Genomic DNA, 13,523 nt, shown 5'->3' on the forward strand with positions numbered 1-13,523 from the left:
TGCTCATTTTTTTTAATGAAAATAAAGATAATCTGGGACATCCTGGCATTTCTATAGTGTTGGGAAATAGCCTTATATACCCTGACTGGAATACACCTTGCTATTGTTATCTGACTTGGATAGGTCATATCTGAATTAAATGTCCTCCCAGACATATTCTCTGAACATTTCCTCCTAGAGCTCTGGAGTTGTTCTAATTTAGAGACTTGAAAAATGACTCACCATGATCTTCAAGGTTGATTTAGATTGGATGAAGAGCAAAACAAGAGAGTTTAATTAGTTGCTCTCATATGACTTCTTAAATTGTTTTATTTTCTCTTGTCTGATAGTGTGACTTATTCCTCTACCCTTTTGTGTTCTTAGATATCTTACCACCTCCATTGCCCGTGGATCCAGCGACTTGTCCTATTGTTCCTGGGCAGGAGATGACTATAGAGATATCTAAGGGTCGATCAGGACTTGGACTCAGCATTGTTGGAGGGAAAGACACCCCACTGGTGAGCTCCTGTTACATTAATATATTATTGTCCCTGCTAACTAAGAAGAGGTAAAGAAACTAGTCTCTTAATAGCTTAATTAATTGGTCAGTACATGGAGGAGAAACTAGAAACTACAATCTTCGGAATCACGTTGATGATTTTGCCTTCTATCATTTTCCGTTGTAATTCTATGTCTTCAAGCTTAATCTGACCTTGGCTATGCTGTTCAAGGAAAGAAATTGTCTTCATCTATTTTAACATATAACAGTTCAAGTGTAAACTCAGCAAGTTATTTACACTAAACCCATTTCTGCCTCCACTGTTGATGTTTTGATTCCTTTCCCCATTTAGGAGATGCTATATTTTTAAATAGCTTACTTTTAAACGCCACGTTCATTTCTTTCAGTAAACATGTCTGTTACAGAGGGGTCTTTATTGGGTTCTTCTGAATGCCACGCCACAGAGAGATTTGGAGCAATAGACCTGCTTTGTTATCTGCAACTGCTCCCCCAAATATCATGTTGGTTGATAGTTAAATAATAATGTGCTTTGACTGTCAGCAGGCACAGATTTTAAATAGTTGCAATGTAATAATCTTTTTCCAGACCAAGGGAAAAAGCAAGTGTAAGGAATAGTCATTTTATTTTTGCAAATCGTAGGCTGTATCTTCTACAGCATGAAAGCTGAAATTGGAAAAGGTTCAGCTTGCCATCCCACTTATCTAAGTCTCTGACTACATGGAGACCAAATGAATTACTGTTTCACATGGAGATAGATCTGAGTTACTCTGAAGGCTAAATCAGCCTATACAATTTTCTCTCTGTCCAGCCATGCACTGTTCTGTATCTAGTCTCTTTTTTATCTAGCTCCTCAGTGCTGAGTAAATTCAAATGGGAGTTTCAGCATGAATCATCTCTCTGCTTTTTTCATTTAACTGGAATTTGGAAATAATATGTGGCAGCCTGTCAGACACAATCTGGTATGTCTTTCATGAGATTTTCATATAAATAAATGAAAATTACAAATACCTATTTTACAGAGCAGATGAGAAAAATGCAAAAGTTTTAAATTAAGTCAGTGGTTTTGGTTAAGTTTTGTGCTTTCATTACATAATCATTGAAGTGTCTTTGTAGGAGTTTTTATTTAAGAGGTCTATGCAGTAAATGTGAAACTCATGGGGGAGAGAGGTCTGAGTTCCAACATTTCTCATTCTTGCATTATAAGACCTCCCAAAATGAGTCCCTGCAAACTGTTCTCAAAACGGGGATGTGTGATGGTGGGATCAACATCACCCTGTCCCGTACTGCCAGTCTCTCCCAGATTATTTTGAGATTTGGTGTGGGTTATTTTTGCCACGAAGTCAAAAAGCTTTGATAAAAATCTGAAATAATTTATAAAACAGATTGGAGAGAGGTTAAGAGGTTAAAAGAAGATGGTAATCAAGACTAAGACATTTTCTGTTTGGGTTTCTTGGACTAGAGTAGAAATACAACAAAACAGCTAATTGATGCTGAGCAATCTATTTTTTCTTACTCTCCATCGTTTAAATGGTGGGATGTATTTCACTTTCAAGATAGGCAAAATAAACTGACTTAAAGCTTCTCTGCTTATGCAGCAGTGCTGTAGAAGTTCATCTCTTCCAGAGATGCAGTCATGTGACAGAAATTGTATACCCAACACCCACAGTTTTTTTCAGTGCAGTGAAGTTAATGCTGAGCTGTAATAGGTTTCAGTAGTTTTGGGTTTGCTTGGGGTTTGTTTGTTTGTTCATAAAGGTACTTTTTGAAATGGGAATTGTCAGATTGGAGTCAGAATGGGAATAGAACCTTATTTCTGGGGGCGTGAAGGAGGGATTTGCTGTCTCTCATGCTCCTACGGTTCAGTGCACACAGACCACAGAGATGAGATGCCATGACAGGGCCATGGAAACGTTTTCCACTGGAGGCAGAGTAGTGGCAAGTCAGTGGGGCTGATGCCTGTGTCTGCTGCACAACTGCAGAAATTTGTTCTGCCTTTCTCTTCTGTGAGAAAACAAGACACAGACACCCGTGTCTCACTCCTTTTCCACTGGAGTATCTTTATTTCATACCTGTACAGCTGTGCAAGCAGCTATTGGATGATGAGGAGACCCAGCTCCAGTCGTTTGTCAGTGCTGGGGACAGAAGGAGGCCGTGGTTTTCAAATGCACTCAATCTAAAAATGCATAACTGGCTACTGGTAGTCAGCACTGATGCACAACAGCAGTTCATATGTGATAGGACAGCTCACTTCAGAATGTTCTGGATCTATTTTAAACAGTTCCAGCTTTTGGAATAATAAACTTGGCAGCCTGCAAAAAGGGCACATCAGAACGAAACACAGAATATGGCTTTTAAGCCATAACCTGAAGAATTTCATCAAAAGTCATCAAGTAGCAACTTGAAAAATACAGCCTGTGAGCAGGAAGATGGAGTTGTTTGGGAGGTTGAAAGTGATGGCTCAACCCCTGTAAAATGTTTTACTGTTGAGAAGATGACCATCCCATTAAACCTGCAAAACCTTTTGAGTTGCATGTATTTACCACAAAGCATTATGACTGCGTGCTTAGAAGAGAGCAGGGAAGTATCAGCTGGAAGGATGTGCTCATAGAAAAGGCACATAGAAAAGAGGAAGGAAAGATTGTCCTGGGGTTTTGTCTTTATGGGGTCGAGTTCCAGGCTGCTGGGGATCCTGCTTCCTTCTATTCTGAGGGTTGGTGGGGTTTTGGTTTTGTTTTTATATTATTTTTTCCTTCACTGTCTTTCCTTTCACCTTCTCCTTTACCCCTGAGAGAGCACAACACATGGCCTCTCTTTAAAGCAATTAAACTGCAGAGCAGAGCTGGCTGAAGTACAGGGCTTTCCATTTGTGAGAAGCCGTCTTTTATTTGGTTGTAGTCCAATCAAACTTGTAAAACTTGTAAAAGTAACTCTGAGTGGGAATTCAAAAACAAAACTTCCCCCTAAGAAAAGAAAAATAGATCCCAAAATGAGGTTTGGGGCTCGAACGCAGCTCCCCAGGACACCCTCCTGCCCTCTCCCTCCCCTGGCTGAATGATTTATAAAAGCCTGTCGGTCCCACTGCTGCAAATAGCAGCCATAAACCTGACAGGAGCGTCACTGTCACTTGGCAGCTGCCAGCACTCCCAGGGCGCCTGAGGCACTCCAGCCATGGGACGCAGGCCTTCAGGCCCCGGGAACACGGCTGACCTCGTGCAGTGCTGCTTGGAGCCTCGAGCCTTCTCTTTTGTCAGAGGATCGAGGGTTTGTTTAAGAAAGCTGTCCCTGTACTCCTCCATATTGCGTGTGGGACTCATTGATCCTAACTCCGCTCTCGCCCTTTTGTCGTGCTGCCACGTCGAGGCCAGTGAGCAACTTGCAGTGAAATTTTCCCTTAGTGGGCATGGGTGAGGGGTTGATGGTGGGACTTGATGATCCCTGTGGTCTTTTCCAGCCTTAATGATTCTATGATTTTATATAAATTAAATTGTCAGTTAAAAAGGACTTTTAATCTCGGCAGTATATGGAAAAAGCATTGCTCTGAGATAAAAACAGGTAGGTGAGAGCAGTGTTCTGCTTCCAGCTGGGTTATTAAGTAATGGTCAAGCTGATAACTCATAGTTATGGCTCTGTGTGCTGCCTGGGCAGTGAAGGTGCTCAGACATGTCACAGGGCATTCGGGGCTGATGGAGGCTGGTGCATGGACATTCCCCTCAGGCTGAGTTAGAAAACCATAGGAAAGGAGGAGATTGCAGAGAGAGAGGCTCAGGTGGGGCTTGAAGCCACAAATCAGTGCTGAAGATGGAATATAAATTGGAAAAACATGTTATAGGAGCAGTAACCTAAGGGCTCTTTGGAGCTAGGAAGCCAGTCAGGTATCTTACAGGAGCAACAGTGAAGGAATAAAAAGAAGCAGTCTGTGTCCTGTATCTTTTTTATTGAAGATGACGACAAACTTCTTGTGTAGAATTTTTGTTCTGGGTTGTCTGCTTTGATATATACATTTTTTTTTTTTTTGCTTTTGCTTTCAGCTGGCTTTAATAAAAAGTATTTTTAAGGCAATTAATAGACTTCAAGGTATTCCATCTGTAAAATAAAGTGGTCCACAAAGCCTGGAAAACTTTAGCCACGATCCAAAAAGCAGCAGAGTATGCCTGTGCTCAGCTATAATGCTAGTTGCTGTAAGAGCTGGTAACACAAGAGTCAGAAAGGAAAGTCTTTCCTAATCACCTCTGCTAGCCCAGGAGGCTTTCTGGAGTGCAGCAGTGCAGGGGGAGTGATGGTTGGGATGCAGTTTGACAGAAGAATATTTAGATTTATTCTGTCAGTTCAGGTGAGTCATACCTTGCATAAACTCCATCTGCTAAGGAAGGGCAAGGGAATAATCAAGAAAACAGTGACTTTAAATTGCAGCTGTTCAGGGCTCACTGTTTGCCCCTGGAGCTGTGAGGGCTAATTACCCTGCTAGGATCTCCGCTGCCAAGACCAGGCTGTTACCAACACCAGAGTCAAGTCTGCTATCTGTGGTTTGTGCTGTGCTGCACATTCAGCAGTGAAGACGTACCTCAATGTGCAGACTGATGTGACTTCTCCATTACTAAACAAACAATTTCTCCATCGGTTGGGCTTTCTTTCCCCTCCTCCTCCCCTGCCAACCTCAGTTGTATTTATATTCAGGCAAAAAATAGCTCCATCAGTTATAGACAGTCAAGGTCTGAGCAACTTTTCATGCAGCCATCAAGTCCAACTAAGACTGAACTGTTTCAGTGGAATATGCTTACCTTGTAACCACAAATGAAAAGCAAGACATTGGCCTCAGGAGGATTCCATCAGTACATTCAATATAGATACTGATGCTGTTAAATCTATTACACAGTGAATGGAGCAAGAGAAGAAAAATTGGTAATAGGAGTTCCAAGGTTTTTGTTGTTGTTGTTGTTTTTTATCATGACTTGGGTATTATAGGAGAAAAGTTTGTGATGGAGGGAAAAACATTCAATTACTTGTTAGCTGTCACTGACATGAATTAGAAGAGAATTTATTGACAGTGATAAACATATTTAGCTTGAAATTGTGAGGAATTGCTTTGACTCCTGGTTGGGTAATGTAAAAATGAAATTGATGGATTCATCATGATTCCGAAAAGGACATTATGTTGCACAGCATGAAAAAACCAAACTGCTTTGTACATGAGTTATCACAAATGGGAACTAAAGCAGTAAGTTTTGCAAATCGTATATTTGATAGCTCTTTGGCAATGGTTGGGCTGACTGTATGGCTAGCAACAACTTGCTTGAAGAAGTTGGTGTCTTCCAGGAGTGTAAATCAACCATAACATTCAAGCTAACGATATACAAAAGCAGTAGGACATCAAAATGGACTTCAGGGGTATCTTGTTTGCTGGCGGTTGAAACCCCTGACTTTGGCTTCATATCTTGCATGTGTTCAGGATCTCAGGCATCCTTTCCATCCCGTGTTATGCACATACACTGTAAATGTTCATATTTTTTTATTTAATGAAATAATGAGAGTGAGAGAGTTAACATTTTAATATGTAGCTCTGTGTTTTATTATTCCCTTTAAAATGAGCACGTATACTTTTTGAAAAACTTGGGTTTGCTTTGGCATGTGATTCATAGAAACATAGCTCCTTCTATCATTCTGACTTAAGTCATATATTTTTACACTAAACATCTTATTACCTTAGTTTTATTATTTCAGAATCAAAGGAGAGCTTGCAAATGTCTATGACTGCAGACCGAAGGAATGTTAATGAATAGTGCCATTGAATTTTCAGGTTTGAGCTTTTCTGATCTTAGAGAATATAACTGTAAGCAAAAATATTATGCAAGCTGAATAAAATTTAAATAAATAAGGACCAGATGTAACTATAGGGGCCTATAAAATGTAATACAAATATTATCCACTTCCTTAAAATAAATCTGTATTTTAGTATGAAAAATTATATTCATATTGATGTTGCGGATTAATCTTTTTTATGAAAGCTGGCAAGTGAACACCATGTCTTGCAAGGGCTTGTTCTTAAATGGGAAACAGACCTTTTGTTTTGACCTTGAGTGGAGAAGTTTTTCAGTATCATGCAGCGGTAAAGCATTTTTACATTAACACAGTAATACATTTTTACATTATGTTGTCTGTTTTATTACGGTAGTGTTTGGCTTGGGATTTTGGGTGCCTGTTAATGGCTTGCGAATGCTAGCGGAGTCAAAATATTTGAGTGTTGCAAAGAAGTGCACGCAGCACACAGCATTAGGTAAACTTCTGTGAGAAGTCAAGTGATTTGCTTTGAGCTGACCTGCAGCTTTTGTTGCTGAGCTGCTGCCTTTTAAGCTCCATTTTGATCTGCAAGTGGAAGATCCTATCAGAATGGTTGTAATTTCCTGTGCCTACAAGTAAGGAGCAGCTGCCTTTATTCTGACTACTGAAAGATGCTTATATGGGACTAATTCTTCAGCAAAACACCCTATGCAACTGGTCGATTTCTACTTTATCTGTGAACCAGCCTGTAAAAACGAAACGACAATTTTACTGCTCTGGACAAAGTATTATAAAAGTTGAAGAGGAAATAACTAATGACGTTTTACTTGTCCTGGGAAAGGGATAAGTCTAATCCTGTAGTCAGCAAAAGCCCTTGTAACTTTATTATCTATACTAAAAGTTAATTTAGTGTAACGTTTGTAGCTGTGTAGGAAATTTGTTGAAAATGCGTAATAATAGCTTAGGAAAATACAGCTTGTCAACTAACTCTGCAAGTATCTTTTCCAGGATGTTATGTAGCTTATTTCTTTGCTTCCTCAGGAAAGTACTCAAATGCACACAGCAAGCTTTTTTCCTTCTATTGCATACCGTAATTCTGGCAGTGGAAAGATTGCGTTCACCCAACTACAGCCCAAACTGAGATACAGGCACTTGGGATTAATGCAGTCCCAACAGTTTGCTCTGCCTGCTTTCCATCACTGCCCAGCAATGAAGGTTCCCAAAAACCTGCCGTCGCTGTTTTGATCTGGACGTTCAGCATGAGCCATCTGTGTGCTCGGAAGTGTCTGCTCTGGGAGACACGTACCTTTTTTCCACGCAGTGCTTTGTTGTCTGGGACAAATGGCTGCTGGTGCCTGTGGTGGCAGAAAGAGCCTCACAGCCGTAGGGGACAGAGCGATGGATCTGGTTTCTACGCCCATGACTGTTCTGCTTTTTGTCTAATGATTGCAACTTTAAAAAGCACATCTTGGAAAGCACAGTCTGGGATTTTAAAACAACTTGTTTCCAACTGAGCACCTTACTCAGTGCTGTTTTGTGCTGGTGATTATTGCAGTCCTCCACGTGTAGTGGCTCACTTCACTTCTGTGAAGTGCCTTTGATCCTGTCAAAATAATGGCTGGGTCTCAGACAAGTAGCAGAGCAAAGGCAAACTCCAAGTTAATAGTAGTTCAGTTAAAGGAATAGCTTGTTATGAATGATCTGAAGTAGTGAAGAACTATTCAGTACTATGGCAAGAAGCCATAGAGAAGGAATAGGCAGAATTTAGGCCTTTTTCTCTCAGGTTCAGTCAGCTACATGGGGATTTCTCTGCCCCAATTCTTTTGAAATTTCCCTTGTATACTCTTCCACCTTTTATCAAATGATTCCACTTCATCGAAATACCCAGTGTTTACTTCTGAACCTCCTTCGTTACTTGCTTCCATTTACTCCTTCACTCTCTGCTCCCAGCATTTGCAAACAACCCAGGTCTGGGGTTGATTTTCCATTGAAAAGGGCACCTGCATTGCAAACCTGTCCTGCAGAATGGCTGCATAGAAGAAACTGGCTCAGATGCAACAAACTCGCAGCAAACGTGTGAGCAGTCTCAGCCTAAAGTCAGACAGCTTGTGAGCCTTCCTCAGCACTGTTTATGGTCCTGCAGGCTTTTAAAGTTTGCTTGGTCAGTGGTTTTCCTGAATAGGAAGCTGACTTTGCCACCTTTTTCCCCAAGGTTCAATTAAGACAGTGCTACGTGGTCACTGCCTGAGGTCCCTGCCTTAGCGCGTCTCGACATTTAAGATACAGGGATTAAGCTGTCACTCTTACTGAATGTAATTCTTAATGGGAGCGTTTCTATTTGTGCTCTCTGCTGATGGTGAGTTGATAGCCTTCCCCTGCCGGGTCTCCAAAGTTGTTATAAATCAAGAAGAAATACCCACAGCTGGGGGGGAGTTGAGATCAGATTCCCCAAGAGTTCAGTGCTGTTCCCCTCCCTTAGAAGGAAACACTATGTGGATTTGTATGTTTTGTGCATGTTCCCAAGAGTAAATCTCAGATAGGCAAGCTTGCAAAATTTAGCAGCCATGCACTCACTGTTCAGTAGTCATTACCTCCTCACTAAAGCTGCTCTGCATGGTGTTGATCAAGAACTCTACTGCTTCTCAGTCCTTGCCTTTCCTTCCACAGCCAAAAATCTCTTCTGTCAATGTGAGAATTGGTGCTCCTTTCCCTGCCCTTTGTTTGCAAGAAGGCTGTGCAACACCCATAATATTCTGGTAAAGCAATAGCAAGTGGGGCATGGCTGTCCCACAGCCCAAACCTGAACCTTCCAAAGCACTGCCTGATGTACTGCAGGGCGCATTTAATAAGCACTTCACTTATCAACCAGGTTCTTGCTGTGGTTTAGAACCACTCTGGTTGGGTTTTTAGCAGTTCAGTATAGATAGCGACAGTATATTCAGCTTCCTTCCACTGAACTGCAGCCCTTCCATTTCGTTAGCCTCCAATAGAAGCATTGGTTAGCTCAGCAGTAGCAGACAGCTTCCCTTCTAATTCAGTTTCCAAAGTTTTCATGGTCAGGTAGTCTTGGATTACACCTGTGAGCATGGACTTTGTTTAGCATGAAATTATGCTGATTTTTTGCCCTGGCTTGTTTTGTGCATCCTGCCTTCACATATAGGAAACGTTAAACTTTGCATTAATTCCTGATTCTTATAATGGTGCCAGACGAACGGAGAGTTTTTGTCAAAATATGCAGAGATGAGAGCTGTAGGTTTTGGAATGTATTTGTAAACCTTACGAAGCGTATGCTTTCAGCAACAAGGCATCTTTCTTTAAATAGCGGTGTTGTTGGTATGGTAAGAGAGTTTTTATTTCCCCCTCCTGCACTAACAGTTTCTGCAGCTCTGACAAGCTGTATAATGGGCTGCCTTAATCTGTATGTAACTGGGAGTGAGAGGAGGATGTGAGAGAAAATCTGTCTATGGCCACTGTTAACATACAGCCTCCAGTTGGACACTGACACCATTTCCCTTCCCTCTGCATTTGATTGATTTTTTTTTCTTAACTTCTTAGGTCTTGACTTGTCAAGATTCTTAGCGCACAACTGAGTTTGAAGCTAGTGAGTAGGAGCTGCAGATGTTCAATTACCAGAACCCATCCTTCAAATAAATGTTCTGTATTGGCTTAGTCATGATAGATCCCAGTTTGTTTTCTAATGCACTGAGATGAGTGTTACAGCCCCAATCTGGCATTACAGACTGGGGCTCAGTAGTTAGACGGCTGGAATAATATGTTATGTCTCTTGACTGTGTGTTCAAACTCCTTTAAAATATTGATGTCAATAAAAATATTAAATAACATCAGTAATTTCTAGCCATTTGTCATGGGTGATCAAAACTAACAGAGTCTGTCCAGATCCCACTAGATTCAATGGAAAAACACTACTTCTGGGTTAAATACGTATTGAGCTGATGCCAGAAATAACAGAGGTAAGGCATCTTCTGTCATAATTCATAACCTAAGGAAGGTAAGGCTAATTGATGCTATGGGCCACTGCAGGCATGTTTCTTCATTCTGTTTTTTAATTGATTCAGTAAGCCTCTTACTACTATTATTTTTTTTTTTTTTTTCAAAGAAAGCAAACTATTTGAGAAAACAGTACTTTGGCAGGTCAGCTGGGTGTTTCCTTCCAGGATAGGCACGGGCTGAATAGGAATGTACCTTTTCATGCCATATGTATTTTTAGTTCTATGTCTGGCTTCTAACACATGCAGGAACCGCAGAGTAGAGTTGTTGCCTTTGCAAATAGATGATGCAGATTGCTCAAACTGATAACGTTTGGAGGTTCCCAAATCTAAGCTTTAGGTATGTGTGGTTTTACATTTACTAAAGCAATACTGGAAAAACCTGGTAGCTTCAGGGATTTTTTTTTTTTTAACCATTTTTAAAACAATCACAGGTGGAAAACAGACTTTAAGGAATGGGGTTGAAAGTTCCTTGCTCAGAGGCTAGGAAATATCAGATTAAATAGTCTGAAAGGGTTTAATTAACTTTCTTGTGTAGATGCCCAGTCTGCTGTTATGCCATCACATGCCATTTTTCTTCAGAACGTCTTATTCATCCACTGTCCTTGCGTTTCTGACTTGAATCATGGATTCATAGAATGGCCTGGGTTGCAAAGGAGCACAACGCTCATCAGTTCCAGCCCCTGCTGTGTGCAGGGTCACCAACCAGCAGCCCAGGCTGCCCAGAGCCACATCCAGCCTGGCCTTGAATGCCTGCAGGGATGGGGCATCCACAGCCTCCTTGGGCAGCCTGTGAACAGTGCCTCACCACCTTCTGGGGGAAAAACTTCCTCCTCATATCCAACCTAAACCTCCCTTGTCTCAGTTTAAAACCATTCCCCCTTGTCCTATCACCATCCACCCTTGTAAACAGCCATTGCTCCTCCTGTTTATGTGCTCCCTTCAATGATGCTGTCATGGTAAGCTGGTCAGTATTTTGTGTCCTGTTGGCGATTTCTAAATGCCTTTTGCCAGAAAGTGTTTACAATAGTAAAAGCAAAGCGTGCTGTTGAAGTTCTAAACCTAAGACTCAGCATTCCCAACATTACCCAACTTCCCAACATTACCCATGATCAGCCTGGGGTGATAAACTACATGTAAAAATACACATCACTGTCACCCTGATGGCTTCCTCTCAGACAGAAGTCTCTTGTGTTGACTAGAGTTAGGTGGTCATTTTGAAAACAGAGGTAACAATCAAAGAAAAAGAGACTGAGAGAAGATCTCAGATGTGCAGCAGAGGCACGTGGTGGTGCTGCTGATGAGGACGTGGACGTGTTGCTCAGTCCCTTTGGTAATTGCTGCTCCAGTTACTTCAAGAAAACCCTGCATTTGCCAATGGTTTTGTTTTTTTTTTTTAAATCAAACCGTTCTTTTGATTTTCTTAATTACCATGGTACACAGCTCATAGTATTTTGCCTTCGTTTATGTAGATTGAAATCTCTTTTTCCCCATCTGGGACACTCATATCAACTGTAATCCATTTGTGATTAAAACCCTTCAGGCTTTTTGCAGTGACTGGTGTACATGCATCAAACATGAAGCTTATGATGGCAGTGCTGTGCTTCGGCAGCAGCAGAGTGGCTGTAGATACAAGCTTACATCATTAAATAAGGTGTAGTGGGAGTGAAAGAGAGTAATGCTGCCAGTGTTGTCTTGATCAGAGCACTAGCTTTAGGGCATTCAGCTTCTTTCTGTTCAACATACACCGTGTGTGCTGGGGAAGCATTGCAGAGCAACACGGGGGGGGGGTTAAAGCAGTGATGAGAGATGTACTATCTACAGTGTTGTCAAAACACGAGCGCGCTTTGTTCTCCCACGGCCTCTATTTCCTGCTCCTGCCATGGGAAGGCTGCGTGGCATGGCATGCGCCCTGCCAACCTGGCACAGCGAGAGCCTTGTGCTTGGCTGGTGTGGCAAGCTCCTGGAGGAGCTCCATAGCCACAGCAGCTTTGTTGGTTGTGTTTGTCTGAGGGCTGGGTTGTCTGATACCTGCTAAATAAATTGCCTCATGTTTATCCACAGCGATGGTAAAGGAAAAAGTGTGGCTCGTGGCCCTGAAGTGGGCCATCTATTTGTGAGCACTGGTAGTGTCACAGCTGAAGCTCTGCAGCAGGATGTTCACCTATTTGTTTCAGGGGGAAAAAAAAAAAACAAAAAACCTCAAACCAGAACAATGCAAAGGGAAAGCACCAGCGAGAGAACAGTATGTTCTTTGTAATGCTTTTTCTTTGGGGACATCTATTGCTGGCAATAAGATTAAATCACTGAAACCTTCCCTGAAGCTACATCTGCCACTGCCTACATTTTCCAACCTCAGTAATAAACTAACATTTGCCATTGTTCGTTTCTTCTGGATTTCATTTCTTACAGATTTAACCAGCGCTATTTACCACAAGGCATTCGGCTCTTGCTTAAAGCGGAGACCTATGCCAAGTCCCTAAAAACATTCAGCTCTCCAAAGAATCTGGTTTTAAATTATATCATAAAAAGTAGACGATATTAATGCACCGGTTCACACCGAGTTCATGTATTGCTCGATGCCAATGTATAAAACTGATAGGAGCCACAGAAGCCTAAAAAGCTGTAGCCGAGACTAGCCTGCAGTGGTGAACAAAACCCTTTGTGCCTTTTTATTAGCTGTCTGTACATTCTGAGCACGGTGGTATTTTTCTTACTGGGGACGATGGCAGCTATCTCTGTATGGTGGTAGCACTCTTTCTCCCTGCGTGGTGTATGTGGGGTTGTGGGGATTGCTCAGCAGCCCTTTGTCCCCACAGGATGCCATCGTGATCCACGAAGTTTATGAAGAAGGGGCGGCAGCCAGGGATGGCAGGCTGTGGGCCGGAGACCAGATCCTTGAGGTGAGCACGTCTCTGTATGTATGTCTGTCACATTAGATTTGCACTCGGTTTGGCATAGCTTTGTTATGGAGAAAGCAGGTATCGTTTGTAGGACTGGTACACAAAGCTCTTCTTCCATCGCTGAGAGCACCCTGATGCATTCGTATTTCCTTATGGATGCATATAAACTGGAGGTACCAACTGAGAATACGTTAGATGTAATTGAACAAGGTGGCTCTCGAAGAACGTGGATCAGCTGCCGCGTCCCATTGCTTGGCACTGCTCAGCCTTCTGCCATCACACCAAGGCCTGGCTGCAGCTCCCACGCAGGCACCACGATGCCGAGCACAGCTCTGCCTT

General features: G+C 42.0%; 1 protein-coding gene across 10 annotated transcripts in view; it reads left to right on the forward strand.

Moving 5' to 3' along the window:
• PATJ (PATJ crumbs cell polarity complex component) overlaps positions 1 to 13,523 on the forward strand; it is a 142,109-nt gene that overhangs the window by 109,103 nt on the left and 19,483 nt on the right. For all 10 annotated transcript variants that reach the window (XM_042820129.1, XM_042820127.1, XM_042820130.1 and 7 more), the window contains 2 exons: positions 364 to 497; positions 13,101 to 13,184. In XM_042820129.1, coding sequence (XP_042676063.1) covers positions 364 to 497; positions 13,101 to 13,184 — 218 coding nt within the window. The remainder of the gene's footprint in view (positions 1 to 363; positions 498 to 13,100; positions 13,185 to 13,523) is intronic.

This window comes from Centrocercus urophasianus, unplaced genomic scaffold (assembly GCF_019232065.1).
Source record: "Centrocercus urophasianus isolate 14NV4802_14NV808 unplaced genomic scaffold, USGS_Curo_1.0 seq_18, whole genome shotgun sequence".
Lineage (NCBI taxonomy): Eukaryota > Metazoa > Chordata > Aves > Galliformes > Phasianidae > Centrocercus > Centrocercus urophasianus.